Source organism: Chamaea fasciata, unplaced genomic scaffold (genome assembly GCF_029207755.1).
Source record: "Chamaea fasciata isolate MVZ Bird 193981 ecotype frontalis unplaced genomic scaffold, bChaFas1.0.hap1 SCAF_5, whole genome shotgun sequence".
Classification (NCBI taxonomy): Eukaryota; Metazoa; Chordata; class Aves; order Passeriformes; family Sylviidae; genus Chamaea; species Chamaea fasciata.
In genome coordinates this window covers 54584484-54611311 of record NW_027094090.1, presented here as the reverse complement: position 1 = coordinate 54611311, position 26828 = coordinate 54584484, and the positions used below count along the sequence as shown (strand labels likewise).

At 41.9% G+C, this 26828-nt stretch overlaps 1 protein-coding gene across 1 annotated transcript in view; it reads right to left on the bottom strand.

Annotated features, from left to right (window-relative positions):
* Window positions 1-26828, bottom strand: part of ITPR2 (inositol 1,4,5-trisphosphate receptor type 2) — a 248333-nt gene that overhangs the window by 196737 nt on the left and 24768 nt on the right. Inside the window, exons 7-14 of the mRNA XM_066183751.1 lie at window positions 16725-16795; window positions 9390-9505; window positions 8198-8284; window positions 7321-7479; window positions 3361-3459; window positions 2396-2479; window positions 1405-1551; window positions 80-175 (exon numbers count right to left, since the gene is read on the bottom strand). Of these exons, the coding sequence (XP_066039848.1) occupies window positions 80-175; window positions 1405-1551; window positions 2396-2479; window positions 3361-3459; window positions 7321-7479; window positions 8198-8284; window positions 9390-9505; window positions 16725-16795 (859 nt within the window). The remainder of the gene's footprint in view (window positions 1-79; window positions 176-1404; window positions 1552-2395; window positions 2480-3360; window positions 3460-7320; window positions 7480-8197; window positions 8285-9389; window positions 9506-16724; window positions 16796-26828) is intronic.

Below are 26828 nucleotides of genomic sequence, written 5' to 3'. Positions count from 1 at the left end.
GGATCTTTGCTACAGCAGTTCTGAACCAGCAGGACCTGGTTAGGCAGCACACAGACACTTGTTTAATTGGCATTCTTACCTCTGCAGCCAAGTAGTTTCCAGTTGCCAAATGCTTAAATCTAAACAAGCTGTTCCACTGTCCTGCCCCTCCCCGGCAAGGATCATGATGGACAACCTAAAAGAAGAATTTAGGTTTTAATCATGCTCCTCAAGATCATACTTCAGATTACTGACATTTCCTGCAGCTCACTCCTAACAAAAACATGCAAACTACATCATTACAGCCTGCCAAAGAGAGGAATTCTGTGCTTACACAAAGCTCACCACAGATAAAAAACTACTTACATTACTTTTTGCCAAGTGCCAGGAAATACTCCTTCTATTACTTTCCATGCTTTCATTAATCTATTCCCTGCAAACATGATGAGCCAAATTTTGCTTTTAAGTGACATGGTGTGAATCTGCAGCTCAAGAAAGTAAGGAGAGCTGTTCTACACTACTAGGCACCACTTAAAAGCAAAATTCAAACCAGTTCACATTATTTTACCAATTATACCAGCTCTATTTTTTACAATACTAGGGGCTTCTGAAAAACTTTCATTCAAGTGATATATCCTCATACCATCTGAAATATCCCATGTTATTTCTTTAATCCTTTGACTGAGCTGTAGGTTATTTGATTTCTTCAAATCTAGCAGTGCCTATCTCCTTTAAGGAGGAATCTCCAGTAAGTACAAGTGCAATACACTCTTCTCCAGACAATCCTCACCCAGACAAAAATCAACCATTTTTCTGAGGACTCTGTTCTAAAGGCACAAAGTTTGTTCATCCCCCAAGAACTTTTGGGTATAGGAGTTACATTATTGTAATAGCAAGGATTTGAGACCTACCGATTTCCAATGTTTCTTAGCTGAACAAAAATGTTTGCTAGCTGCCTTCTCAATATCACCCCCATTCACAACACCACCTTTATTCAGGTTAACTTTAAACAAATGTTGATGTGTTGTGTGATGCTTGGGAGATTTCCTGTCAGCCATGGATTTCCATTTTTTATACTGCACATGAAGTTAAACGTAAACACTCAAAACTCAGGAGAGGTGAGTGTCCTTTGATTGGCTTTGATAAAATCACACCATTTACGTCAAGTCTGAATTTCAAATTTGAGTCTTCCTCATTTTAGTGCAGGTAAATATAGTAAGAAAGCCTCCTCTCTCCACACACACAGAGCAATAAAGCAGCTCTTCAGGGTTCATCCTACACAAACCGCTTCTTGAAATAATAATAGTTACAGGGAGGTGTGTGATGATATCAGGAGCCTATGAATGACTCATGTTGTGATGAAGTTTTTTACTGAACCATGGCCTTCAGGTCCTAAAATATTTATAAAATGAAGAAAAAAAATACCTCTATTTCCCACAGGGCTTTAGAACTTGTTGCAGAAGTGGCTGACTGACGTAATGTAGTGCGGAGGAAAATGTGTTGTTTCTTCTCATATTCATCACAGGTCAGAAACTTCTCTTGCTCTGCATGAAACAGCCTCACAACATCTCCCTAAAGAAATACAAAAAAAAAGCACTGTTAAGTGGTAGGCAAAGCCACCAGACTCAGTTTCTATTTGTAACAGCTCCAGTGATGCCAGTAGAGCTGATAAGAAGAAAATACTTCTGAGTTTCCTATTGCTGGAGCAGGTACCAAGTGAAGAGCATTCAATCCTAGCACCAAGTCTGGAAATCAGATGGGATAATTCAGTCCTGCAGGAAACCCATGGCCTTTTGGGAAAGCACCACGATGACCAGTGGGCAAAAAGGTGATTTTTAATTCTAGTTATCTTTACTAAATTGATTTTTTCATTTCTAATCTCTCTTATTATTTAAGGGAAGTGAAGAGATTTTTCGAAAATTGTATTTTATTACCTTATCTCTTCTACTCTACAATCAACACCAATGCCCTCTCTCTATTTCTTCTGCTGGAATTATTTTTATTTCCTCCTGCCTCTCCCCAAGACTTGACACACCATCCTTAAATGGGTCTACACAAATATACCACTTTCTCTTTCCAATTCTTCTTCCAAAACTGCTGGTACCTTGACACCTACTGAAAAATAGCCAGTTGATAATGATTTATTAAGGTACATGTTAGTACAAATTACACTTATCTTTAAAAGAAAATGTAAATTTTCTCAGAGATTAATCTACAGGCATGAAACTGTGCAATACCTCAGCATGTGAAGCTATATTGTCTTATTACAGCTATTGTCAGCTATAAGCCTGTAATACCACTTCGAAGATCTCCATAAAGTCCTCATTTCTTCTTTTATTCACCAGGTAATATTTCTCTACAGTCAAATACAGTAAGACTTCTTGGATTCAAAAAGCAATTTAAAAATCATACTTACTCCTTTCAGGACATCATCTCGGTAACTACTGAATTTCATGAACAAAGTTATTTTCCAGCTTGTGTTACAATTGACAGCATTTACCTATAGGGGGAAAAAAAAAAAAAAAGACACAGTTATAGTATTAGGGGATGTTAATTCTTTTTGAGACATTCCATTCTTCTGAAAGACCACACCGCATCCAGGATTGCAGGGGACATGGCTTAGCTACATATCTGCACAGTTCCTGACACTGGTCCTGAAGCTCTCAGGTGTTAACGATTGTAATGTTGAAGACCGGGTGGGCAAATGCTGCTCTGTTTGCTGACAGCCTACCAAGAACATCCTAAAGAGATGCTGAATGAGGATTTACTCTCACATCAGCCAAAGTTTGAGATACTCAAGGAAACCTCACAGTTTTCAGTGACAGGGCACTGCAGTGAGAATATTTCATCTTGGGTTTTTGAGACTAAGCTGGAACCAGTTTTTAATGCTGGCTTTGAGCCCATGGTGGGCTCATGGTGATTTCTAGTTAGCAGTAAAGAACACAGAATCACACAATGGCCTGGGCTGGAAGGGATGTAAATATCATCCAGGGCCAACCCCCTGCCATGGGCAGGGACAATTTCCACTACCCTAGATTGCTCAGAGCCACATCCATCCCAGCCTTGGACACTGCCAGGGATGGGGCAGCCACGGCTGCTCTGGGCAACCTGTGCCAGGGCCTCACCATGCTCACAGGGAAGAATTTCTTCCTTATATGCAATCTAAACCTGCTCCTGTCAGTGTGAAGCCATTCCCCCTTGTCCTGTCACTCCAGGCCCTTGTCAAGGACCCATTTCCTGTGGGCTCCCTTCAGGCACTGCAAGGCCACAATGAGGTCACCCCAAAGCCTTCTCTTCTCCAAGCTGAACAATCCCAATTCTTTCAGCCTTCCTATAACCATCTCAGATCAGGAGTTACCCCTCCTGCCCCCCTGAACTCACCTCTTTGCAGCCAGGGTTATCTAGAAGCTCAATGTTGCTGGCATGCAGAGGCTGTCCTGCATTGACTGGCATGAGAACAACTTTATCTCCCACCACAACCTGGAAGTCAGAAATAAAATGCAATTTATACCTATATAGTTATCCAATAAAACGAAGTAATGTAGCATATTTAGAAAATTACTCAAATGCATGCTCTAGGAATGTCACTCAGTGAATTTATTTGCAGACAAGTCACACAGCAGGTCTGTTCACCCACGATCTGCAATCACTTGGATTGAAGATTTCCCACTAATGAACCCTTGCATTCCCAACAAGAATGTCCCCTGGTTCAGCAGAAACGCCAGACCATGAAATAGATATGAATCTATAAATTCCAGGAGCAGCTCACTTCATCCAAAAGTTACATTTAGTTTTCTTTATTGCAGAGAAAGCTTAGAAAGTAATCATGAGCTCTCAGCTCTGTGGACCATCTGCGGGCAAATGGCCTGACAGACTCAGGAGTTCTGTGATTCAGACTGCTTAACTGCAACCTAGAGAGGCACCAAAATCACTGGAAATTCAAAAGAGGTGAACACACTCCATCCCCTCTGCTGATGCTCAAATGGTGTTTCAGCTCAGCAGAGGCAGCAGGTACAACAGCTGAGAGACCTTCTCTCTGCAAGAGGAATTCCTGGCTGGCTCCCTGCAAGCAAATTCCCATGCCCTTGCAATTCTTTACGATATACAAAATGAAATGCAAAAGTTTCATTAACCTAAAACCTGCTTAAGACATGCATATGGAGAATTCAATTCATGCCTGGAAGGGGGAAAAAAATAAATAATAAAAAAATATCAATCCACATAGATTGGTTGGCACTGGGTCCTGATTTGCTTATGTTGTTCACAGCAGTTTTGAGCACACACAGACATGAAGACAAGTGGCTACATGTGATTTTTTTACTACATGAAATGCCGCACAAGCCATGCTTTCTTTTGGAAGACAAATAAACAAAAACACTTTCTGCATTGATCAGCACATTTCCTATGAAAAAGCTGAGCCCAGTTCAGCCTTGTGCAACTTCAATGCAGGTGAATTTGGCCCACTCACCGCAGAGGTGAAAAGGAAAGTTTGCCTGTTCTTTACCAATACAGCTAAAATAAACGGTAGCATAAGACAATGTCACCATGCTCAGATCATACACAGAAATCCTACTGGATCCAAGTCACAGGAACAAGTTCAATAAGAGAACCAAAATAATGACAAGATGCCTGTAAGACACATTTCTTATGCAATACATTCCTGCATGCCATGCTTCACACAGACATTACTTACAGCCTGTTTTAAGAAGTTATGACCAGACAATTCATTAACCAAAATACCATCAGGTTTGCATCCTGCAAAGTGGAATCAGGACTTCAAAATTGTTGCATGTACACCAGGACTATCACAACTAAATCAGTAAGAAAGCACATCATTAAACATCTTATTTTAAAAGGAAAAAAAAAAAACCACACTAAAATGGCAGATAACTGCAGTGCAATCCACACAGCACCAATCCTGCTATCAGGGCATATTTTGCTGTTCAGTCCATCTGGAACCAGCTCTAGCCTTAATCAGTCCTATCTTCCATTGAAGAGCAACTTTAAAAATGATGAAGACTTACTAAAAGTCTGCAGAAAATATTGTAGTTATGCCAATTACTGTTAATTTTCAGTCATATTCTTTCATTACTTCCATTGACTTGCAAATTTAATCAGTTGCTGGTGAAACTATGCTAACCTTCTTTCAGAAAACTAAGTTCTAAAATATTTCCCAAGGCTGAAAAACTGTAATGACTTACCAGAAGAGTCACACACATGAATTCCTGTATCAGATTCCTTTTCTTTTAGGACATATGGCATATTTAGCTCTACCTTGCCTGCATTACCTGACACAGTAGCAGCCATCCAAGCAGTAATTCAACACTCACTTCTTTTGCTTAAAAGACTTTCTAAAACATGTTTTCTTAGGGAATTTCCTTATTATAGCACAGAAACAAAGTTTTAATAAAAGAAAGTTTCTAAGCAGAGTCAGGGCCTGATATACCAAGCTAACTCCATGAACTGAAAGGTTTCCATGTCTGGGAGTAACTGAAAAGGAGGGAGAGGGTACAAGGCTGGGGCCTCCCTCCATCTGTGAGAGGAAAATGAGGAACTCCCCCATCACTTGCTACTCCTGTCCTCTGTGAAACACCTGTCTGGTTTGTGTATCTGTTGAAGAGGTAGAAATGTACAAAAGGACCTACAAGAAAGCTACCAAGGGACTAATGTTTATCACCGGAAATTTGCAAAGAAAATTGTCAAATCTGTTTGGGCCTAGTAGAAACAAGAAATATCTTCCCTTTGTGAATTCCTTCTGTAAATTACAATGGCAAGTCGCCAGCTCTGAAAGGCAACCTGGAAACAGAAAATGAGCAGCAGGACCTTCCAAAGGAGCTGAGTCCATGGAGTTAGGAATAAGCCTGGGCCAGTTTGCCACGCCTGTCAGATAAATCCCCACAGGGAATGGATGCGGAAAGGGGTCTGTGGAATGGGGGTGCTGCCATCACTGCATTGATCTGCAGTCTTTGTACATCAGCAAGTCTGCATCCAAACCCTTATGTCTGCACAACAGTGGGAAATGCAATCAAAATCTCTGTAGTGCTGAGGATGACTTTGAAGGCCTAGGATGGCTCTGCTGCTCTCAGCTGTAAGGGCTCACAGTGGCTTTGCAGACAACAGGTGGGAATCCCAGGTCCTCCCTCTGGAGAGCATGACACACATACTTCTTTTCCAGGCATGAGAAATTAGAAGATGCTGAACTGATGTTATTCCAAGGGATTAAGCCAAAACAATAAGCCACCACTTTTTCTCTCCAAAGAAGGAAAAGAAATACTAGGTTAATGTTTGAGCCACGTTTGTTTTCCCCAGCTGAAAAGCCATGCAGAAGCCCCCCTGAGGGCTATATTTGCTGTATTTCTCTGCAATGGGCTTTGGGAAAAAGGAGGATTTTAACATACCCTTTTGATCACTACGTGGAGCAGAGAAAGGCTCTGACTTTAGGGATATTTGACCAGGAGCTGGGAATGCAATCCTTCTCCTCTCCACAACAGATTGCAAAAGGAGTTGCAAGCAACCACACTCATCATCCTGGAGAGCATCCCAAGGGCTGGGTAACCACAAAATTAATGAGAGAAAATACATGAAAAAAGAGGCATTCCCTTCCACAATCCTAAGAAGACTTTCACTGATTATGCACAGGGGAAAGCAGCCAAACATTCCCAGCCAGGTCTATAATATAAAACCACACAAGTTCATCATCGTGTGGACTTCCCAGAGGCAGATCTGAATACTCCACATCAGGCACTTAGCCAAGCCACAGAATGAAGAAGGGAGTTGTGATGTCACGGCACAGCTCTCAGATCTGCAGCAAACAGCTCTCCTGTGCATTCTTCCTCTCATCACTATGCAAGACTCCTGCTGAAACCTATCCAGAAAAGACTTTCCAGACCATCCAACCCAGCTCCAATCATAGATTCCATTTTCACGCCAGAAGGGAACACAGATTTAAAGAAAGCTGAAGTATTTCCTAGAGACATTCTCTACTGACCTCTTGAAAAAAATCTTGCCCGTAAAATTTAAAAAATCCAAAACCTTAAAAGAAATAGACTCTAGAAGAAACTGTGATTTCTTGTCAGCTTTGCAAATCTGCACACAACAGCTAGACTTAGCAAAGATGCCCCAACAGAGAGGCTCTTTTGAATGTGGCAACACACCAGATTCTAGACCATATCATTTAGTAACATTTTCCAGTTACACATGAAAGATAATAGTCCCAATCATTCTTCTAATTTCTTCTCTCCTGTACTGAATCCATTATGAAATAGGCCTGCAGCAAAGAAATTACATCTCCTGGAATTCTTCTCCCTTCTCCTTCTTAACACATTCAGTATTTCCACTTACATTGTCACCTTCACTCCTCAGTTTCCAGAATGGCTGGATATAAAACCAGGAGCCCTCATTCCCTGCAGCATCCAGGGACACCCGCATAGCATTCTTCTCTAGCAGAGCTGGCAATCTCTTGTTGACTGTGAGGTACTTGTTGCTTTTTATGTGCAGTAGCTGGGAACAAAGAATAATTAAAAAAAAAAAAATTAGTACAGCTTTTAGCTGCATTTTCTCCCTCCAGTCAAAAGAGGAGGTGCAGGCTTTCGCATTGCAGAGATTTTCTATAATAAATACAAATACAAAATATAACTAGAAGGCAGTTATCAAAGTATGCTACACTTTAGGAAAACAGATTATCTATCTCAGATTGAGAGAAATGTGTCAGGGATCAATTTTACAGCAGGGCAAGGGTCCATTGCAGTGTTCCCTTCAGGCATTACATCCATTACAGAAAAGTTGTACTGCACTTAAGAACATAGCTCCCATCCATTTATATGTCATGAAATACAGATTACTTCAATGATTTAAAAGGAGTTGTACAGCACCTCTATAGCATGGTTTTGAAATAAGCCTTGAAAGTAAAAGACACATATTTACATTCAGATTCTAAACTGCAGCACCAAGAAATACACATAGAATTTTTATTATGACATATTATTTAAACAGGAATATGCAGCACTTCTGGTGGGCTTTGAAAAAGGCAGAAAAGCACAATATTGTAAACTTCACCAAGTTCTGTTTACCTGACCCTTGACAACCCAGATTATAGCAGGTAGTTAGTTTCATTTTCACTGTATCCTTGAAATGAAACAACTGTTTCCTTTCCAACACTGAGAAGGCAGATGGATTTCAACAGAACACTGAGAAGGCAGATGGATTTCAATAGGTTTACCTGGATGACGTTGCTGTATTTTACAATTTCGCCCAACAGTTTTCTGTTCTCACTTTCATTCTGCTTTTGTTCCAGTTCTGCTGCATGCTGCAAGAGAATGAATATTTCTTTAGATTCTACAAAAGAAGTACTTGAAACACACAGTGCAAAAAGGAAATGACATCATATTTAAATCCTCCAACCTCCAAGCATTACTGCACTGGAAATATTAGTACCCAAATCCTGACGCTGATTCTGATTTTTTTATTACCCAAAATAGGGACAGTTTATGGGTCACACCTGGAATGCATGCTATTTTAAAAATTTTCACGCCCAAAAAGTAATTCCAGGTGCTTTATTTCATCCTGAAGAGGATAAAAAAGGGCCTGTGATTAGCTTTTCACTGTCACCACTCCTTTTACTTGTTGGGGTTTAATTGTGTATAAACACATGGACTTTATGAAAAAACAAAAACAGGTCACACATGTCAACATCAAGGTTAAACACAATGGTCTGGGTCGAACACAGACACAGAGCAAACTCTCAGTTCCCAGCACTAATTGCTGTGTAACTCTGGCCACACACCACGTGCCTTCCTTGCTGTTTTTAACTGGAAGCACTGGTGACCTCTCCATTGCCCACAAAACTATCGTGCAGGTTTGACAGGACCTTGTTTTCACTTGGTCTCATGCATTCAGTTATAAAATCAGACCAGCTGTTTTTCAGAAACAGAGGAGTTGCTCCATCCACACTGTATTTGAGGCAAAATAGAATCCGCAAAGGGGTTCACAAAACAATCACCTAGACTGAAGGCAAGGACACACAATTTTGAGGATTTTCCTGGCTAAAGCATTGAGGACATCTCTTTGTCCACTCTTCTGCCTAATTCCTGGTAAGGATTTTCAGCATTATTTAAACCAGGACTCCATCCTGATCTTAACAACTCCATTTTTACTTTATAAAACTTCTGAAAGCACTACCTTTGCCTACAGCAAAGGCAAATCCCCTAGCCCAAAGTGAGATAAACACCAGGCCAGGGGCTATAAATGCCAGTCAGGAGGTAGGAGAGCTAAAGAGAATATAGAGTTGCTATGGTGGCATAATAATACCCATCACAGCGTTTCCCAAGGCACTTGTTATTATTCTTTCTGCTGCTATTGTAATTCTACAGCCTGCAGATTGAGATAAGATTACAAGTACAGATGTCTCTTACTTGAAGTTTCTTCAGCAGTGCTGCTTCAGTATGGTTTCCTTGTTTGGCTTGCTTGGCTTTCCAGTACTGCTTCTGGGCTGAATATCTGTTCATAGGACACACCTTGAAAAGGCAGTCTGCGAAAAGATTGAAAGAAATACTCCTGAGTAATGTTGAAAGTCATTTCCTTCATTTGTAAGTATGCTTTGACTAGGTTTTTTGGTCCAGAAATGTCCAGATACCGGTGTTTAAACACAGTCACCAAGTTAGCTTGATGTCAGTGACACCATAAACAGGGTGGCACAGCATTAGAGTTGACCCTAAAGCCTTTAACACCCCACACATTCCCACTTCGTGCAATCTCTGTAAGAACCCCAGGCTGTGATCCAGCCATATTTGCCTGCTGCTTTATTAGCACCCCAGTATCACAGATGCACTGTTTGAGAGCATGTAAAACCTTGGAAGAATGGTCCTGCTGCCTGTATGCCACACACCTGGATTGTCCAGCTCCTCCTGGCACTGCTGAATCCAAGGGTGGCAGGGGCATTCAGCAGCCAGCCACCAAGCAGGCTTATACAGAGCTTGAGTCTCCACAAGCCTTCACTGAGTTGTTTCTACTGTTAGGGTTTTTTAATCAAAGTGACACAAACTGAACATCACCACTGTCCAACAGAGCAGGAGAAAAGCAGGTGAGGAGAGAGGAGCAGGGTGGCTATGCAAATGAGAGAAAGGAGGAGGAGGAGAAAGAGAAGGAGGAGACTGCAGCTAATGGTGATGCCTAATAAGAAATGACAAGCAGCAGAGGAAAGAGAATCTCAATATACCAACCCTCATCCCATCCTCACCACCTCTGCATGTGGAGTGAGGGGGCTGCAGATCAAGAAAGGGGAGAGATGTCTGGAATAGAGCCAAGGGGTTCTTCCCTAAATGCTTGCTCAATTGTTTGTCTTTGTTTCCCAATACCATAATCAATAATTGGAAGTTAATGTTAATTGACAATAAAGTGAATTTTGTGAAATTCCCGACTCGAGAGTTTTTGGTTTGTTTTTCATTTTTTGTCCAGTGGCAGTTCTATAAACTGGAAATAGAGGCTCGTGATTCATCCAAAGCCAATTACTTTTAGAATGATAAACAACATCTAGTCTTGCACAGTCACAATCATCAACTGCTCTAAAAGCAGCAAGACTTGACAGACAATTCACATAGCAAATGTTAGTAATTGTCCTTTCACACGCCACATGTATTAACAGGCAAGAAGAGGGAAGAGTTCTGCTGTGGGAGTAGTAAGGACACCCAGGACTGCCTGGGTGTCGTAGGGTGAAACTCTTCCCCCAGCATGGGCTGCAGTCTGTAGATGTCAAAGGAAGGTCTGTCCCCAGCTATGAGCCTGCCATATTTCACTGGCCCAGATGGCCAAGCACTGGCTGAGGAATGACACAGCCCCTAATCAAGCAGCAAAACTTGTTCACACAAAATTGCCCCCAGTGGCAGAACTTTCCGTGGCACTGACCCAAAGTGCTCAGGGATTTTCTCTCTCCTTGCAGTCCTGAGTTGCTGTTCCAAGGAAAAAGTCCTACCAATCCTTATCAAAGCAAACCCAGTCACTCTGCAAAGGTGTTTGCTTCCATTTTACATCTATAATGGGAATTATATCACACAATCTAGAGTACACAAATCCCAGGCAATTTTTTCAATATCCTGGAAACCAAGAAGGTAGGGAAAAAAAACCCCCAAAGTGCTGTGTACCATTAAACTGTTCTGTATATTACAGGATATTTTACCTAAGTATCAGCATTTCAGCTCGTAAGACAAAAAGTCTGCTATTATTTTCTGTCATGATCTATAATTAACATGCCTTCTCAGAAGGCTTCATGAAACATTTATTTCTCTGAAGTAACAATACCTTCTTTTTATAGGACCAGTCTTCATTTCTCAGTTACTCCCCACACATCCTGCTACTTTGAGTAAACACAGCGCTTCCCATCCTCCTGCAGAGTCTCAGAGCACAGAGCTACCACTCTGTAGAGGACCTTCTCCAAACCAGTATTACTTCAATTGTATTTCCCTCAATTTATCAACCAAAAAACATTAATATTATTTGCTCCCAGGCAAGCTTTTTCCTATCTTATTTTTACTTTTTAGGATTCCAGATGCTTTGAAACCAGGTCATTTCATTGTATTTCTCTGGGGGTTTTTTTCCATTATTTTATTAGAGTAACAAGACTATGTAAATTCAAGCTTCTTGATCCTAAACATTGTGAGGGGGTGGAACAGTGCCTGCCCTAGAGATGCTTCAGTTCAAATAAACAGGAAAAAAAGAGAAGCTGAAGCATAAGATTATAAAGCAACTTTCCACCACACAGCAGATCAAAAAGCCATTCCCTCCTGGAGGTCAGTCTAGCAACCCACTCATGAGACAGAATGTCTCTTCTGACTTCTCCAGACATTCCCAGATAGTCCTAGTTCCCAATCCATTACTCTATGGAGTTTTACATAAATGCTTCTCTTCCTGAGGACTAATTAAGGATAATATCAAAGGTAAGCAAATAGCACCTTCACTCAGGAAGTCTGAAAACGAAAATAACTCCTATTATGCCCCTTAATAGTTTCTCAATATTGGATAAAGATGGTACAGAACAGTATTTGTGAGATGCCTTTTCTCCCTCCCCTCTCTTGAGGTTTCTTTTTAAGTGTTAGAAATTCAACTCTTGCCCACCATGGAAGATTTCTTTGGTTTGCAGAACTAGAGAAATTATCACATGGCTTTACTAAAACCAGAGAAATGGGTAAATGCAAGTGACAGGGCTAAAAAATCATAGTGTGTACAAATCTACCTGTTTTGGGGGGGGGGGAAAAATAGACAGGTAAAAAAGAACTAATGTGAAAATGAAAAGGGAAAAAATGTGGAAGAGCAAGGAGTGGGGCAATGAAGAGTCCTAGGCAGGACAACAAAAAAAGCTCTCAGGAGTCTGAGAAGGAAATTAAAGCAATTATGGAACTGGTAGAAACAAGAAGAAAATAAAGGGATAAACCAAAATCATGTAGAAGGCAAGTAAAAAGAAAAATGGCAGATGGAAGAGAAAAGGGTGGGAGGAAGAAGGGAAAGAGTGCAGAGAAAGGTAATGGGAGGGAGAGAAGACAAAAGAACAATGTCAGAAAAACCTTAGATCAGACTAAAACCTGAAAGGCAAATGAGGGTCTTTACAAACCCAAGCATCATTTCCACTGCAGAAGCCTCAAGAAAAGAAAGGAATACAAGTTACAAGTAAGGAAGTTTAGGCCAGTTTTAAAACTTGGGTCATTTTACATTTAAAATAGGAGAGAGACTCAAGTTCCTTTTCCAGACCTGCTAAATCTGACCAACAAGAAGATCTTATCTGTGCTATTTTACACCTTGGAAGCTGAAAGTGTTTCCCACTGGAGATAGGAGCATCAAGCTGAAGTGTGTTTATGGTCCCAGACTAAAGGACCCTGCAGCTGTGTGGCTGATGATGTGACTTTTCTTCAGAGGTACACGACTCCTGGCACACACTGTTCTTCCCAATCTCTGTGAACCCAGCCCTGCAGCACAGTAAGCATTTCCATAACCATACTCAGTGCTTTGGATCTCACCAGCTTCAGCTGGAATTCTGACATGAAGCACCTGGTTTGATCAGTCCCTTCAATTCCACTGCAATACAGTAAATGTTTTGTGGGTTTTTTTCACCAGGCTTCAGGAAACAAATGTGGGACCAAATTCCGCCCTCCTTTGCACTGAGGAAAATCTGGATGTGCACCCTGGCGAACACAGAGCCACTCCAGGCTCATCCCAGTGTGACTGGGGGAGGAATGGGGAGCACAGCTTCTTCAAATGGACACAAAATGAGAAGCAACCATATCTTTCCTTAGCTTAACAACACTCCATGCTGCAGGACGTTCTGAAACCACCAGAATAGCAACCACCCACTCAAAAAAAAAAAAGAAAGTAAACACATAACAAAAATGAAACTGCTATTTTGAGACACCTCTTTACATAGGCTTTCAGTTCAGGCCAGCAGCTCAGTACCTTGATTTGATCTCTGAGTGAACCCTGTAAGGGAGATACAAGCAGTTCTAAATCACAATCTTTCTTTTTTGTCCCTCCCACTGGGGAAAGGGTTGATAAAATATTACCAAAAAAGAGCAAACACAGTCCTCTCTGATATTAATTTTCAGAGTCAGTGCTTGAAATCTAAACATCTTGTTAGAAACATGTTTTTCTCATACTTCTTTGACTCCCAGGTCGTGCTCTAGCCTCAAATCAACGCCAGTTCAGCTTCCAGTGATAAAAACATTGTAAACCATACAGACAGCAGTTCCTATTAGTGAAGAGGCCCTACTCATCCTGCTCTTAGATGCTATTTTCAGTTGCTTGTGTCTAATCATTCAATTAATCATTCATGCCTAAGTCTTCCTTTCATGTTAAGAACCTACTTAAAGAAGTTTTTGTTTGGTTTGCTAACTTTACTGCCTTAAATGAAAGCTATTTCCCAGAAGATTCTTGGGGAGAAAAATATATGGATTTTGCTTGGATTTTTGTTTATAAGAACAATATTTAGCAACTCTTTTGCCTCAGGGCTCTGAGCAGAGATAAGAAATTTAGCAAAGCATGGCAGAGATGTGTTTTGGGTTGCTCTCATGGTAGAGACATCTTTGTGGTTCAAGGCACTAAATCTCAATTAGACCGGAAGTTTCTGCTGGGTTCTCAGCAATGCTCCTGCTATTCTCACACTTAGAATTTGACTTAAAGGATGAAGGAGAAAACATCCAAATGACAGTTTTATCTTTCCTGCAGCCATCCTCCTGAACATACATTGATTATGGATACTTGAAGCAGCAGGAAAATTATATTTGATGCCCCTAACACTATAGCCATGCTGTTACAGAAGGGTGGGTTGCATAAATTAATGTGACAATTACTTTTTCACTAATTTAGTTTCTTCTACAGGTGTTAGAGACCTGATAGCACCTTTCAGTACCTTCAGAGGGCTTACAAGAAAGCTGGATGGAGAAGGATTTTTAAAAAGGGCATGGAGTGACAGGAGAAAGGGCAATGATTTCAAACTGAAAAAGGGTAGATTCAGATTGGATATGAGGAAGAAATTGTTCCCTGTGAGGGTGGTGAGGCCCTGGTACAGGTTGCCCAGAGAAGCTGTGGCTGCCCCATCCCTGGCAGTGTCCAAGGCCAGGCTGGATGGGGCTCTGAGCAGCCTGGGATAGTGGAAGGTGTCCCTACCCATGGCAGGAGGTTGGAATGAGATGGGCTTTAAGGTCTCTTCCAATCCAAATCATTCTGTGTTGTAGCTCATCCAAATTTGCATGCTACCACCTTGTCAGCAGTCCCAAAATTAAGCTATGGTGCACTATAAAGTAGAGAGAGCTAAGGAGTGACTGGAAGAAAGACTGCAAAGGGAGCTAAGCAGTAGCAGGGAAGAAGAGGATAGATACTAAAAAGTTTTGGGGCAGGGAGGAACAGGGAGAAGAGGGAATTCCCAAAAAGAGGAGGATCTGAGTTAGAGGAAAGGAAAGGTTTGATGCTGTGGAGAAGAGGGAGCAGAGGCAACTGGAGATAAAGGGATATATTATGCAAGCAACAGACAGAGGTTACAATAAGGGACAGAGCCAAAACTGTCTACAACGAATGGAAACCACTCCCCTACAGAAGCTGGGATGTAACCCAGGACTACAGCCCTTGGTTTCCCCCACAGCAGAAAACAGCTGTAGATTTGTCAGTGTCCCATCCCCCTCTGACATCTGCTCTACATGTGCTGCCACCACTGATGGCAAATCATTAGTGCTGGGAGTTCAATCAGCTTCCATCCTGCATCAAAGTGCCCGAACCATCAACACAGAAACCTATCAACTTTTGCTTTCTTTGCCTTTTCTTTGCCTTTTGAGGTTCGAAATTTACAACACAGAGCTGCAAGAAAAGAACTCTAATGTACTGACGTTATAAAATCAAGCCCTCAAACACTAGACAGCGAAGAAATTATGGTTGTCTTTTTAAGCTTTGTTTGAGATTCTTAGTTGTAGTGATTTGGGTGTATTCAATTATCCTACCACAAATCTTTTCCAGTGACCTTAGTCTCATCTAGAAACCTGGATATGCTCAACTTTAGAAACACATTGGGGTAGTCCTGTGACAAAAATATCATCCAAAGAATCCCCACCTGATATTTTGCGCAACCTGGAAACTGTGAGTTACACAGGTACTTGCAGGCAGTGAGAGGGTGAAATCCCAGTTAAGTAGCCTGAAAGTCACTGGGGATGTTACCCCCAGCTCTGCTTTAAAGTTATTCAGTCACACAAGCGACAGAAATTTATTACTGTTAGTTTCTAAGTATGCATCCTCACTTTCTCGGTTTCCAGTATCTGCCAGCATGCTGAATGCTCACAGCTGGAACTGGAACCAACTGCTGATGTTTCCTGAATATATAATGGAAAAAAGTCTTGAATTCTCTGGGAAAGCAGAACTTCACTCTCCCAATGTTTTAAATGCTTTATTTTTTGCAATGGTAGCACACACATAAACACTGCAAATAAAATACTAGAGGCTAAGCATGTCAGTGCAACCCCTGAAAATCATAGAATGGTTTGGGGTTGGAAGGGACCTTAAAGATCATTGAAAATAGCCATGAAACACATTTCCCTTGCTCTAAGTCAGGCAAGTCATACTCTCTTTATCTCAGAATCAGTATGAACAGAGTATATCCAAGCCCTTTTAAGCCAAAAGAGGCCTGGATCAGGCTAGTAAGGCCCTGCTCTGGACAGTTAAGAGTACTTTTTAGCAATAAAGAAATAAAAACTACACGTTGTTAGTGCACTGTTATATTTTTCCAATAACCAAAACAACAGAATTATCCGAATTTACAAGGTCAAGTTGAAAAAAATCAGATACCGTTTTAAGCAAAAGCAAAACAAAAAGCTGACAAAATATTTGGTGGTACTCCTTAAAATGGTATCTTATCTTGAAAAAAAAAATAAACAATCTATCAGCTCAAGTAGCTTTGAACCTCACAAGTTTCTTTCCCATTTACAGTGAGAGCAGGGCTGGAGCAAAGAGTTTCCAACAGAGCAGGGGTTCAGTGTTGAATGTACATAATAGAGCAAGCAACTCTTGGACTACAGGAAAATTCAGCCCCTTTCCCCATATTTTCCACCTGCCTCTCATGCCTTTGCAAATTTTATATTTCGTTCTCAAAATCTGCCGTTCATGTTCCAGTTCGAAACTTCGTCTCTGTGTCCACGAACCCTCTGGGAAATTACATGACAAAAGTACCCAAGGAGTTAGAACTGCATCAGTTGCTGATTAAAGAGAAATGATCCCCGGTTACTGACCTCGGAACTTCTTTGGAGGATTAGCAAGGTCACCTGCCTCTGGCTGGACCACACACCGGTCATCCACTAACCTGGAAAAACAAAAGTTATCACACTCACTAAAACACGCCATCAATGTTTATAAATGCACAGACATGCCTGCCACACCAGAGACCCAAAAGCTTCCACATTTCTCCGGTGCAACACAAAAAATACCTTAGAAACTCTGTTATTCAGTTACTAAGCATAACCAAGAAAGGCTACATTTTCCTTCCAGAGGGAGGATTTCTTCTACTGCACTAAATTATGGTCTGTGTTTCAGATCATTTAAATCCAGTTAAAATCCCTTTTGTCACACCACATACATTGATGCTCCATGTAAAATTTATGTTTTCCTTCATCAGAGCCATTAACCCTCAATCAGAAACAGTTTGTTTCTCTGCAGCTGTCAGATTTTCTTCTTCACCATTTCCCGTCTTTTTCCTCTGAGGAGACATGTGGAATTAAGGCTCAGCTCTGATCAAAACTCCCAAGACCACATTTTCCTGTGCTAAAATGAATAAGCATTTCTTTAATCCACAGCAGAAAATCTAGGTGACAAATCTAATATATTTCTTGCAATATTTTAGAAGTTAAATAAACAATAAAATTTAAAATATGAATTGTTGAACTTATCTCAGAACTTCCTAGACATAAATTCAGCTTCCTTTCAGGAAGCATCCTGTAAATAATTTGCCCATTTCAAACAATTATTCAGGAAAATCATGTTTAAGGACACACTACTGCCCTGCCACTTCACAGCAACATTCTTAGCAGCATTTTTGTTGGAAATTGCCAGAAAAAGCACAAATTGGCTTCAGCCAAGTTACACAATAGATGCATTCAGCTCTCACTCAAGTTGGTGAAGGCTTTGCCTCCAGCCACGAGTGCAGCAGGGCCGATCCCCCAGCACGCCCATGAGTTTTCTACCTCTAGCAAGATGACAAAGTGTCCACTGTGGCTGCAGTTCCCAAAGCAAAAATGACAAATAATTTCGGAAGTCAGCAGTTCCAATCTCGTAACAGACCTAGATACAAACATGAGGTGTCAGTGAGGAAGAGGAATTGAAGAAACAGCTTCAGGAGCAAGCAGGGGGCCTTAGGGAGTTGTGTTCTTCATAGTCTAGGTTAGGCCAGGCTTAACAAGAACAGAGTCAGGTTTGGAAAGCATCACTCAGAAGGAGTCTTGCAGGCATCCTGCACTCTGTCCATGCTCTAATAGGCCAAAGCTTCCTATAAACAGCACCTAAAACCTGGAGTCACCGAGAGCTGACTGGAAAGGACTACCTTAACAGAAGCTTTGCCAAAGGATTTTAATGCCAAGGAGTACTTCTCACTCTCAGCAAAATCCCTGTGAGGTTTTTAAGGAGGAACCCATAAGGTTTGACTTTAAGCACTATCAGGATGGAGGCATATTGAAAAGCCAACCATAACTCACAAGGAACCTCCTGTGTTCCTTGGCAACAACTTGTGCACCCTGGTGACAACCACAACTGTGGATGAAATGCAAAACTTTCACCATGGCATGTCACTGCAGCCAAAGCCAGAGAGAAAACAAGGTGTTAGTGCTGAGGAAAACAAATGACATCCTGCACACTCTCTGAGCCAGCCAGCTGCAGTGCTCAAACACACCAGCCCTGCAGAGAACAGATATGCAACAATTAATATCAATCACTTGCCATTGAGCATTCTCTGAAGGTACAAAGATAAGGACCATAAATGAGTTTGACAGCATTCAGGAACCAAAGACATCAGAGATAACAAAGGAAAAAGGAACTGGTGCCACTTCCATCCTATGGACACAAAATCAGAACACAGAAAGGCTGATTGACATGTGGCATGGCAGTGGCATGACAGAGCAGGAACATCATCTCCTGAGTCCTTGCTCAGCACCTCAGCTTCTCCCACCTTTGTTCCTTATAACACAGGACAAAAAATCTGAGGAAAGTATTGCTTTGTTTATTTAGCAGTTATTAAATTACCAATTTAATCCCCAGCATTTCCACATAATGCCATTCATCCTGTATTCCAGCTGCATGACCTTCAGGGAGTCCAACAGCTCCTTGTTTACTCTGGAGGTGCTTGTTACAGTACCGTAGGGGGACCTGACCTGCACATTGAACATGATGCAAGACTTCAGCCCGCCCTGCAGAGGGGAACAGAAGAGGCTCTTCAAACACAGACCACTTCCTCTGATCCGCAATTCAAAATATTCAAATCCCACTTTTATAGCGAGCCAAAAGCAGCTGCTGGTTTGTTACTGACACCTGCAAGGTGGCTGCGTTAAACAAGCAGCAATTCAAGACCTTTGTAACCTGCTAACAAATCCATTTGAGATGTATGAAACCAAACAACAGGCTTGGCTGCAAAAGGTATTGGGCACCTGCAGTGACTGTCAGACCACACCACAGCAGGTTTTAAGATCACTTGCTTGTAGTTTTGAATAGGAGGGCAAAGTGCACCAGACCAGGCTTTTCAGATAAAGGCAGAATGTATTGTATTATATTTATTGTATTGTACCATAAAATGTGCAAGCTATGTAAACACTGATCCAAATCACGGTGCCAATATTCAAGCCACTTACCCCTGATACTGTCAGTGAAGCTTTACAAACTTCAAGGGGCTTAATTCCTCAGCTGAACTGCAGACAATACTGCTTTGTGCTCTCTGCTGTCATTCAGCACCTGGCACATGCAATGCAACTGCATTTCAGTTTTCCATACCTTGGCAGCCCATAAATGACAAAGGAGACCCCTGTACATGCATGAAATGATCTCTAGCTGAGCTAGTTCTTCCCTGAACACAATAAATACCTGGCGTTTGCACAATCCCTCCAAGTAACTGCTGTAATTAAGCCGTACAGTTCATTGGTGGGGCCTAAGATAAATCATCAGGAAAGTCAAAACAGTAATTACACCCCTGGACTTTACGCACGGCCCTTTGTATTCAGTAATTGCAGAATTAGGGGCTGAAAGCAACAACGCTCATGCTCGTCACAGATGCCCAGTCATTCTCCCACTGAAGCCAGTGGAAGTTTTTCCACTCACTGCAGGCCAAGCAAGGGCAGTTCCTCATCACAGTGCCACAGGCAGCCAACCTCACAGACCAGCAGGTGTTTAAGCCATTAAGGCCACACAGTGTACAGAAGTGTACACAGCTACAGTGTACAAAGGCTCATTAAACAAGAATTGGAGCTACCTAAAGCAATGCCTAGGAGATAAGGGGTGCTTCTCCACAGAGGTAGGAGGGGAAAGTAAAGGCAGTTTCAACTCTCCACTATCGTCACAGAATCGCAGGATGGGTCAGGGTGGAAGGAGCCACAGTGGGGCAACTGATCCCACCACCCTGCTCCAGCAGGGCCATCCCAGAGCACAGGGCACAGGATTGTGCCCAGACAGCTCTGGAATATCTCCAGTGAGGACACTCCACACCCTCTCTGGACAATCTGTTCAGTCACTGCACAGGAAGAAAGTTCTGCCTCAAAGCATGAACCTATAGAGTTCTGCACCTCTCTTCCTCTCCATTCATTCTCCCCCATCATCTGGTGGAGTTGAAGCTGTCCCTTCTCTGGTGAAATAGGAGGAAGGACACAGGGGTGGGAGGAGCAGGACTGAGCAGCAGCAGTATAACTGATAAGGAAGGTATGTTGGCAGAAAAGTCTAGTGGTGCCTGGGTTCATAGATAGGAATCATATATGCTCCATAAGTCTTTGTGTCCTGCAAGCTCCCCTGATTACCTAACACAGGCTAAGGGTAAATACACCAAAGGTTTCTAGGAACTTGTAGATGTAGTGCAAGAGTCAAGGAGTAGTTGCACAGCTGTAATCCTAGAAGGACTGTTCCCAGTGATGAGTTATTTTAGATTTACTACTGAGATACAGTTGCATTCTTAAAGAACAAAAACCAATGTAAGAAAACAACAGGAAAGGAATGATGGTGGGTTTCATGAATTTTAGGTCTCTTTCACAACATAAGATGCTTCCAAGATTGTCAAAGAAAGCAGCCACATAATATAATTTATCTTAGATTTGTGCCTTGAGTTTCAAAAACACCACCCTGAAATGTATTTTGACTCTTCCCACCAACAGAGCTTTCCACCCAATAATCACAGCCAATATTATTTAGTACAACAATACCTGAATAAACACATGAGCACACAGACTCTCCCATACGTGGAACTGCACGTCTGTGTTTGTATGTGTGTGTAACTTGTTTAAAAATACAAGACCCAGCTGCTGATGTCTATTACACACTTGGTACTATTTATACATCTGTGGAGTATTTTACTCCTCAAAAAGCTGAAGAAATTAAGCTAGAGGCGATGTCTTCAATATAAGACACTCAAGTTGCTCAGCTTTAATGGTATCATAATTTTGCTGCCTTTTTGAGCAGCACAAAGCCCGGGCAGCAGCAGGAAGAGGGGCAAGGTTGGTGACAGGCATCAGCAAGAGAAGCTGGATATTTTCACTGCCAGTGGAGCCCAGCAACCGATTTGTTCAGAAAGAATGCTGAGGTTCCATCCCAAAACCACATAACCTCAACATCCCCTCGTGAACAAAGGAGCAGCCCCCTAAGCCTCCCTCACTTTGCTCCTCAGATGTCCCTTCACACAAGCTCCTCCAGAGAAATGTTCCTCCAGAACACCTGCCACCCAGGACACTTCTTTCCTCCCAAACTGCAGCACAAAGCCTCTCCCATGCTCCACACATCCCAGCAACCACTCGGGAAGAGAGGTGCAAGTCATACCACCAAGAAACCAACCAATAACGAACAATAGGTGATTAAAATTTTGCTGCCCTGGAAATCAAACATCAAATACCTAAGTGCCAAAACAATCAGATCCACCCAGTTCTTCTCCAAGTCCACCCACTTTTCATTTCATTGAGCCTCTTATCAGGCATCTAGGTCAGCCCACTTTTTGTGTGCTTCAAGTGGTCTCTTGCCAAAAATCTATAGTCATCCTACCTCACCCTTCCCAAAATGTGAGTTCATACTCCTTTCTGACTACCAGCCCTGCTTTGAATGATTTACAGCTCTATGATTTAGCTGATCTATATGAAATGTGTCCTTTTTCCTGTCTCTTTCCAAAGCCAATTTTTTCACCATCATATTTTCACATCTTTTAGGGTCACCTACATTAATCCCAGCTCACACAGAAAATAAAAAAGGCTCCTCCTTGCACTTACAGCAGGGCTATTAAATCTCAGTACCATTTAAGAAGATTACATGCTAAAAACACCTTTTGACAAATGGGAGGACAGCAGAACACAATATTTATAGAACTTCACTTAATACCAGTGAGGTACAGCAGCACGGAGACAAGAAAGTCTGGCTCCTGCCAGCCTCAAACCTTAGGAACTTTATACTTTCCTTTCTGAACAAATTTTAATTGCCAAAACACAAAGCACAAAACAGACTGAAAGGAGCTGTTTAATAAACACGCTTACGCTGAGAAAACAAAATTCTATGCATCTAAAATATTCCAAACTCCTCAAAGTGTCTGAAACAGCAGACGAATTTCACCATGAACAATCTTCAGTGTGAAACAAGGATGTGGGTGCATTTTATCTCAGCTACACAGAGCGGGAACACTCAGCCATTCCCACCATCCCAAAAAATGCTTGTGTGGGTCACTTTGAATTGTATTATCAAATGGTGTGGAGACTCAAGGTCAGAAAGCACAATCCCAAGAACATACTGGGAAACAAAAATACCACCATACAAGCAGGCAGCTCCACATTTACAGTAATAACTGCACAAATAATGAGCCCTGAAGTTTTTCCCTTATCTGATAGTGCATTCATATATTCTTGTAACTGTACCTGCAGGCTTGCATGTCAGGGGGGAGGAGGGGGAGTAAAACCAGAATTTTTTCTGGTCAATTAAGTAATCCAGCTATAAATCCTGAATGTCATTTTGTTATGCTATTGTATTGTGTTATATCCAATCATGCTTTTAGCTTGCAAAAATTTCTGTTCAGTAGAACTTGTTTATCCCTTATTATAGCTATATTTACATCTAAAACATTGTGCAATTTCAATTAAATTCAAAGAACAGACCTAAAATAAATTATTACAGAGGAATAAAATGGTTTTTTGGAGGTTACAGGGGAAAGGAGAAAGCATGGTTCTTAGATTTTAGTCTCAGTTTTGCAATTTTCTTGGCCTGCATAATAGGCAAGCCATTAATGCACCAAGAAAATGGTACAGAGCTTTGTTTGGACAAACTAATTTTTGCCAAGTAAATGAACATTTGCATAGTATTTCAAGATCCTCACATAAATACAACATACATCAAGTAATTTTCAGTGGTGCCAAGCACACCTCTTTTCTGCTGTCAAAAGGGGATTGGGAATTGGTCACAGTCCTAAGGCTCATAGAGCTCAAGAAGTGTTTGGACAATGCACTCAGGCACAGGGTGTGATTCTTGAGGCTGTGCTATGCAAGGCCAGGAGTTGGACTCAATGATCCTTGGGGGTCCTTCCAGCTCAGGATATTCTGTGATTCCATGGGGAATTGGCAGTGGGAGGAGGTGTGCCAGCCTATCCCACCCAGCTCCCTCCCCAGGCACACCCAGTCCTGCTGTACTTCTCTATAACTCTGGTGCTCTGCGCCCAAGCAGGTTTTGGCTTCAGTCTGTCTCAGTGACTTTGATAAACAAATTACATTCCCATAAACCCAAGGAAATGGTTGATTTCTTCCTTTGTTTCTTTTTTTTTTTTTTTTTTAAATATAAAGAGTCTATCATACAAGGATGTTGCGACAGCCTAAAGGCATTTAATTGGAAAACACTTTCACAGGCAAACCCTCTTTTGGATGAAATTTGTATTAAGGCTAAAAAATTGAAATGATAAAATGAGTATTAGGAAAGCTTTCTGAAGGCTTTCTTTAGTGGCTTGCAGAGCACAGACCCACTAATAATGCATATCACCTGGGGACTGGGCAATTTTTCCATTACTAATTTTTCCATTACATTTTCCTTTTAGATGAAATCTTGGCTGTCTCTGGACAGACAAAGTTTCCACCAGTGTCTCTAAAGCCAGGATTTCAACCCCATAATCCCAGCTTCCCAGAAGTGCACTGAGAGATGAAGCTTAAAGAAGCAGCAGCGTCAGCACCTCACACTGAGGGTCATTCATCAAAGATTTAATTACAATCTAACCTCTGCAGCATTTCCACCTAATCCAGCTAACTACATATGGAATGCAAACACTGTAACAAACCCAGGATTTGGCCCAAACTTAGAAGTAAATCAAGATAACACACATGACTTTAACTCTGCTTGCTCACACCTTAAAACCACCCGTAACAGGTCTGCAACTCAGCTGTCTCAGTGTAAGAAAGCACAGATAAAGTAGAATTATTAGGTATATCAACCTAACGCACATTAGAAACATTGACATTGGGACCACTGTAAACTAAAAATGAGGGTGTCAGAGGCAACCCTGCATCTTTATGTGAGTTTTAGGCATATAGCTCACTAACCAGTCCCTATCAGTTTAAATTTCCATGGTACACAGTGACTTCAGAAAAGAGATTCTAGTACCAGCATCACTGCTCCCAAAACCAAGCAGAACTCATTGCAGAGTTACCTGTTCAGCCAGCAACAGCAAAGCTAAGCCAGCAGCATAGGGAGAATAATCCAAATCAAAAGAAATTCTGTGTTTAGCTTACAACAGAAGAATTTGAGGGTTTTTCCTCAGCTTTGCACATATTTGTTAACGGCCACTTGAAAGGACTGCTTTGAAGAACTATTTGCTAATAAAAGGAGTCAGAAAGACTGGATCACTCCCTGTTAACAGCATTTAATGAAAACTGAGAGATTTACCCAGAAAAATAGTGTTGAGAAATGCCAATATCTGTCCAGTGATCAAAAAGTGACTTCATCCCCGTAATGAAGGCAGTCACACCTACTCATCAAAATGGCAACACTTACTGTAGAAAGGAAGCATAAGCAAAAGAAGAAAATTAGGAAACTTTGCTGAAATAGCAAAATGTAAAAATATTGTTGTTCAAGCAGACAAACCAGCCTCAGATGCTACTGTAAGGCCTATAGTGAACCTCTGCATCTGGAACGACAACGTATATATAGGCTAAAATAAATACATGCACAAATATACATGAAAAAATTATCAATCCTGCAAACACAGGTTGGAATGTAAATCCTGGAAAACGATCCAAGTTCTTTCTCTATTTTGTAACACAAACAGCAATAATCCAGCAGACCAACCCACGTCACACTACGTAAAAATATGAGTGGAAAACATTGCTCAACCAAAATGCTGACACTTTACACATTCTGCAGTGCACTTTCACACATGAAGGGTAAATTTTACATGCCTAATTTTTTGCTTAAGTTAAAAAACACCAAATTTTTCAGACAATACAGATAACAAGACCCTCCATGTTACAAAGTCTGTTATATGTCAGGATACCAAACAAAGAAAGGGCTCAACTCATTTCAAAGGCCAACACTGGGGACAAATCCCAAGCTAGTGTGAACGCACGTAATTCCACTGAAATTAGTCAAGCAGCCCTTTTCTGCAGCAACTCAGCACCTGAGCCAGTGCTTTTGACATCCTTCCTTTAGTGCACCTTCCTTCAGCAGCCCCAGAAGCTGTCTTCAAGGCCAAGCACACTCATACAACACATCCTGAGCTCCCCCAGCCACAGCCCCTTTCCATGAGATGTGTAATATCCTGGCACTGGGTGCAAAGCTGGGCTTTACAGCAGGAACATGAACCTTTCCTGACCACCCCCTTGCCGAGACATCGCTCTGGAATTACGGTGCTGCCTGGTTTTGCCTTCAGATAAAAGGAGACAGCTCTCAGGTTGAACAGCATAACCACCAACAAGCTTGTAGCCAGCATGCAATCCAACTCCCAAAACCCTGCTGCTGGTTTCAGCCTTCATTTCTGCCCCTGGGGACAATGACTTTGGCTGGCAAGAATTCCCTGAAGGAGGTCTGCTCACCCTTTGATGTGTCCAGCTCTCACCAGTGGCAATGAGAACTGTGCACAGGAGATACCTCCACATTAACACCTGCTCCAGTTCTCTCAACAAAGGATTGTTTGATTTTTATTTTCACTTTGCAACAATAAATGTTTACAAATTTTTGCAGCTGGGCCAGGTATTTTTGCATATTCTCTTTGCTCTTCTCTTTCCTCAGCAGCAAGTTAAAAAAAACCCTCCAAACAAAAACCAGCTGAGAAATCACAGTGACTTTATTTACTTGTTTTAAAACCAAGAAGAGCCAGTTTCCTACGGGGAGAGATCATTTTGGGAGCTGATCCAGATTGTCTCAGAGCTGCTTTCCCAGTTGCTGAGAGCAGCTCTGGGAGCCCTTTGCCACACCTACCCCCGACCTGTACACACTCGCTTGAGAGAGTCCCACGTAGCAGCACAGAGCAGAAACCTGGAGAGGAAATGCTTGGGAATGGTCCAGCTGCAGCGGAAGGAGCTGGGAAGTTGGAAAGTCACGAAACAGCAGCCACAAGCAGGGTGGCAAAACAGTCACTTCTGTGCAAGTGGACAGGTGTGAAGTTAAAGGTGGGAAAAGAGCCCATTCTACTTGTGGGAACTTTTCATAACCATAAAGCAGGAAAATTGCATAGCAAGCGGGTTCCCACCTCAAAACTGTTTCAGACTTTTCTGGAACTGACCACCAGGCAGGCTGGCATCTCCCACAAGGAGGCTACACTCACAACAGCCAGTCTCACATGCTCAAGGACTCTCCCAGGCTCTGAGGCACAGAAAACCCCACATCTGCTCAGCAGAGCTCAGCATTCTAACCAGGGTGACTGCACACTCCATGGGGAGCTTCCAAGACCCCTCCAGCCCCATCCTTGCACAGGGTCTGGGGACAGTGTTAGTGGCAAAAATCACTTCAGGAAACACTAACAGCAGTACAGGCTATTGTATCCAGCACCCCAGAGCACACAAGAGAGGTTTGTTTGTTTGTTTGTTTGTTTATACAGATTTTTATTGGTCCACCTGAGCTCTCAGCAATGACTCTGCTGAGCACCAAGAAGCTCTCACACTCTCTGGCTGTGCTGTCAGCTGTCAGTCAGATCACCTTCTAAGGTGTGT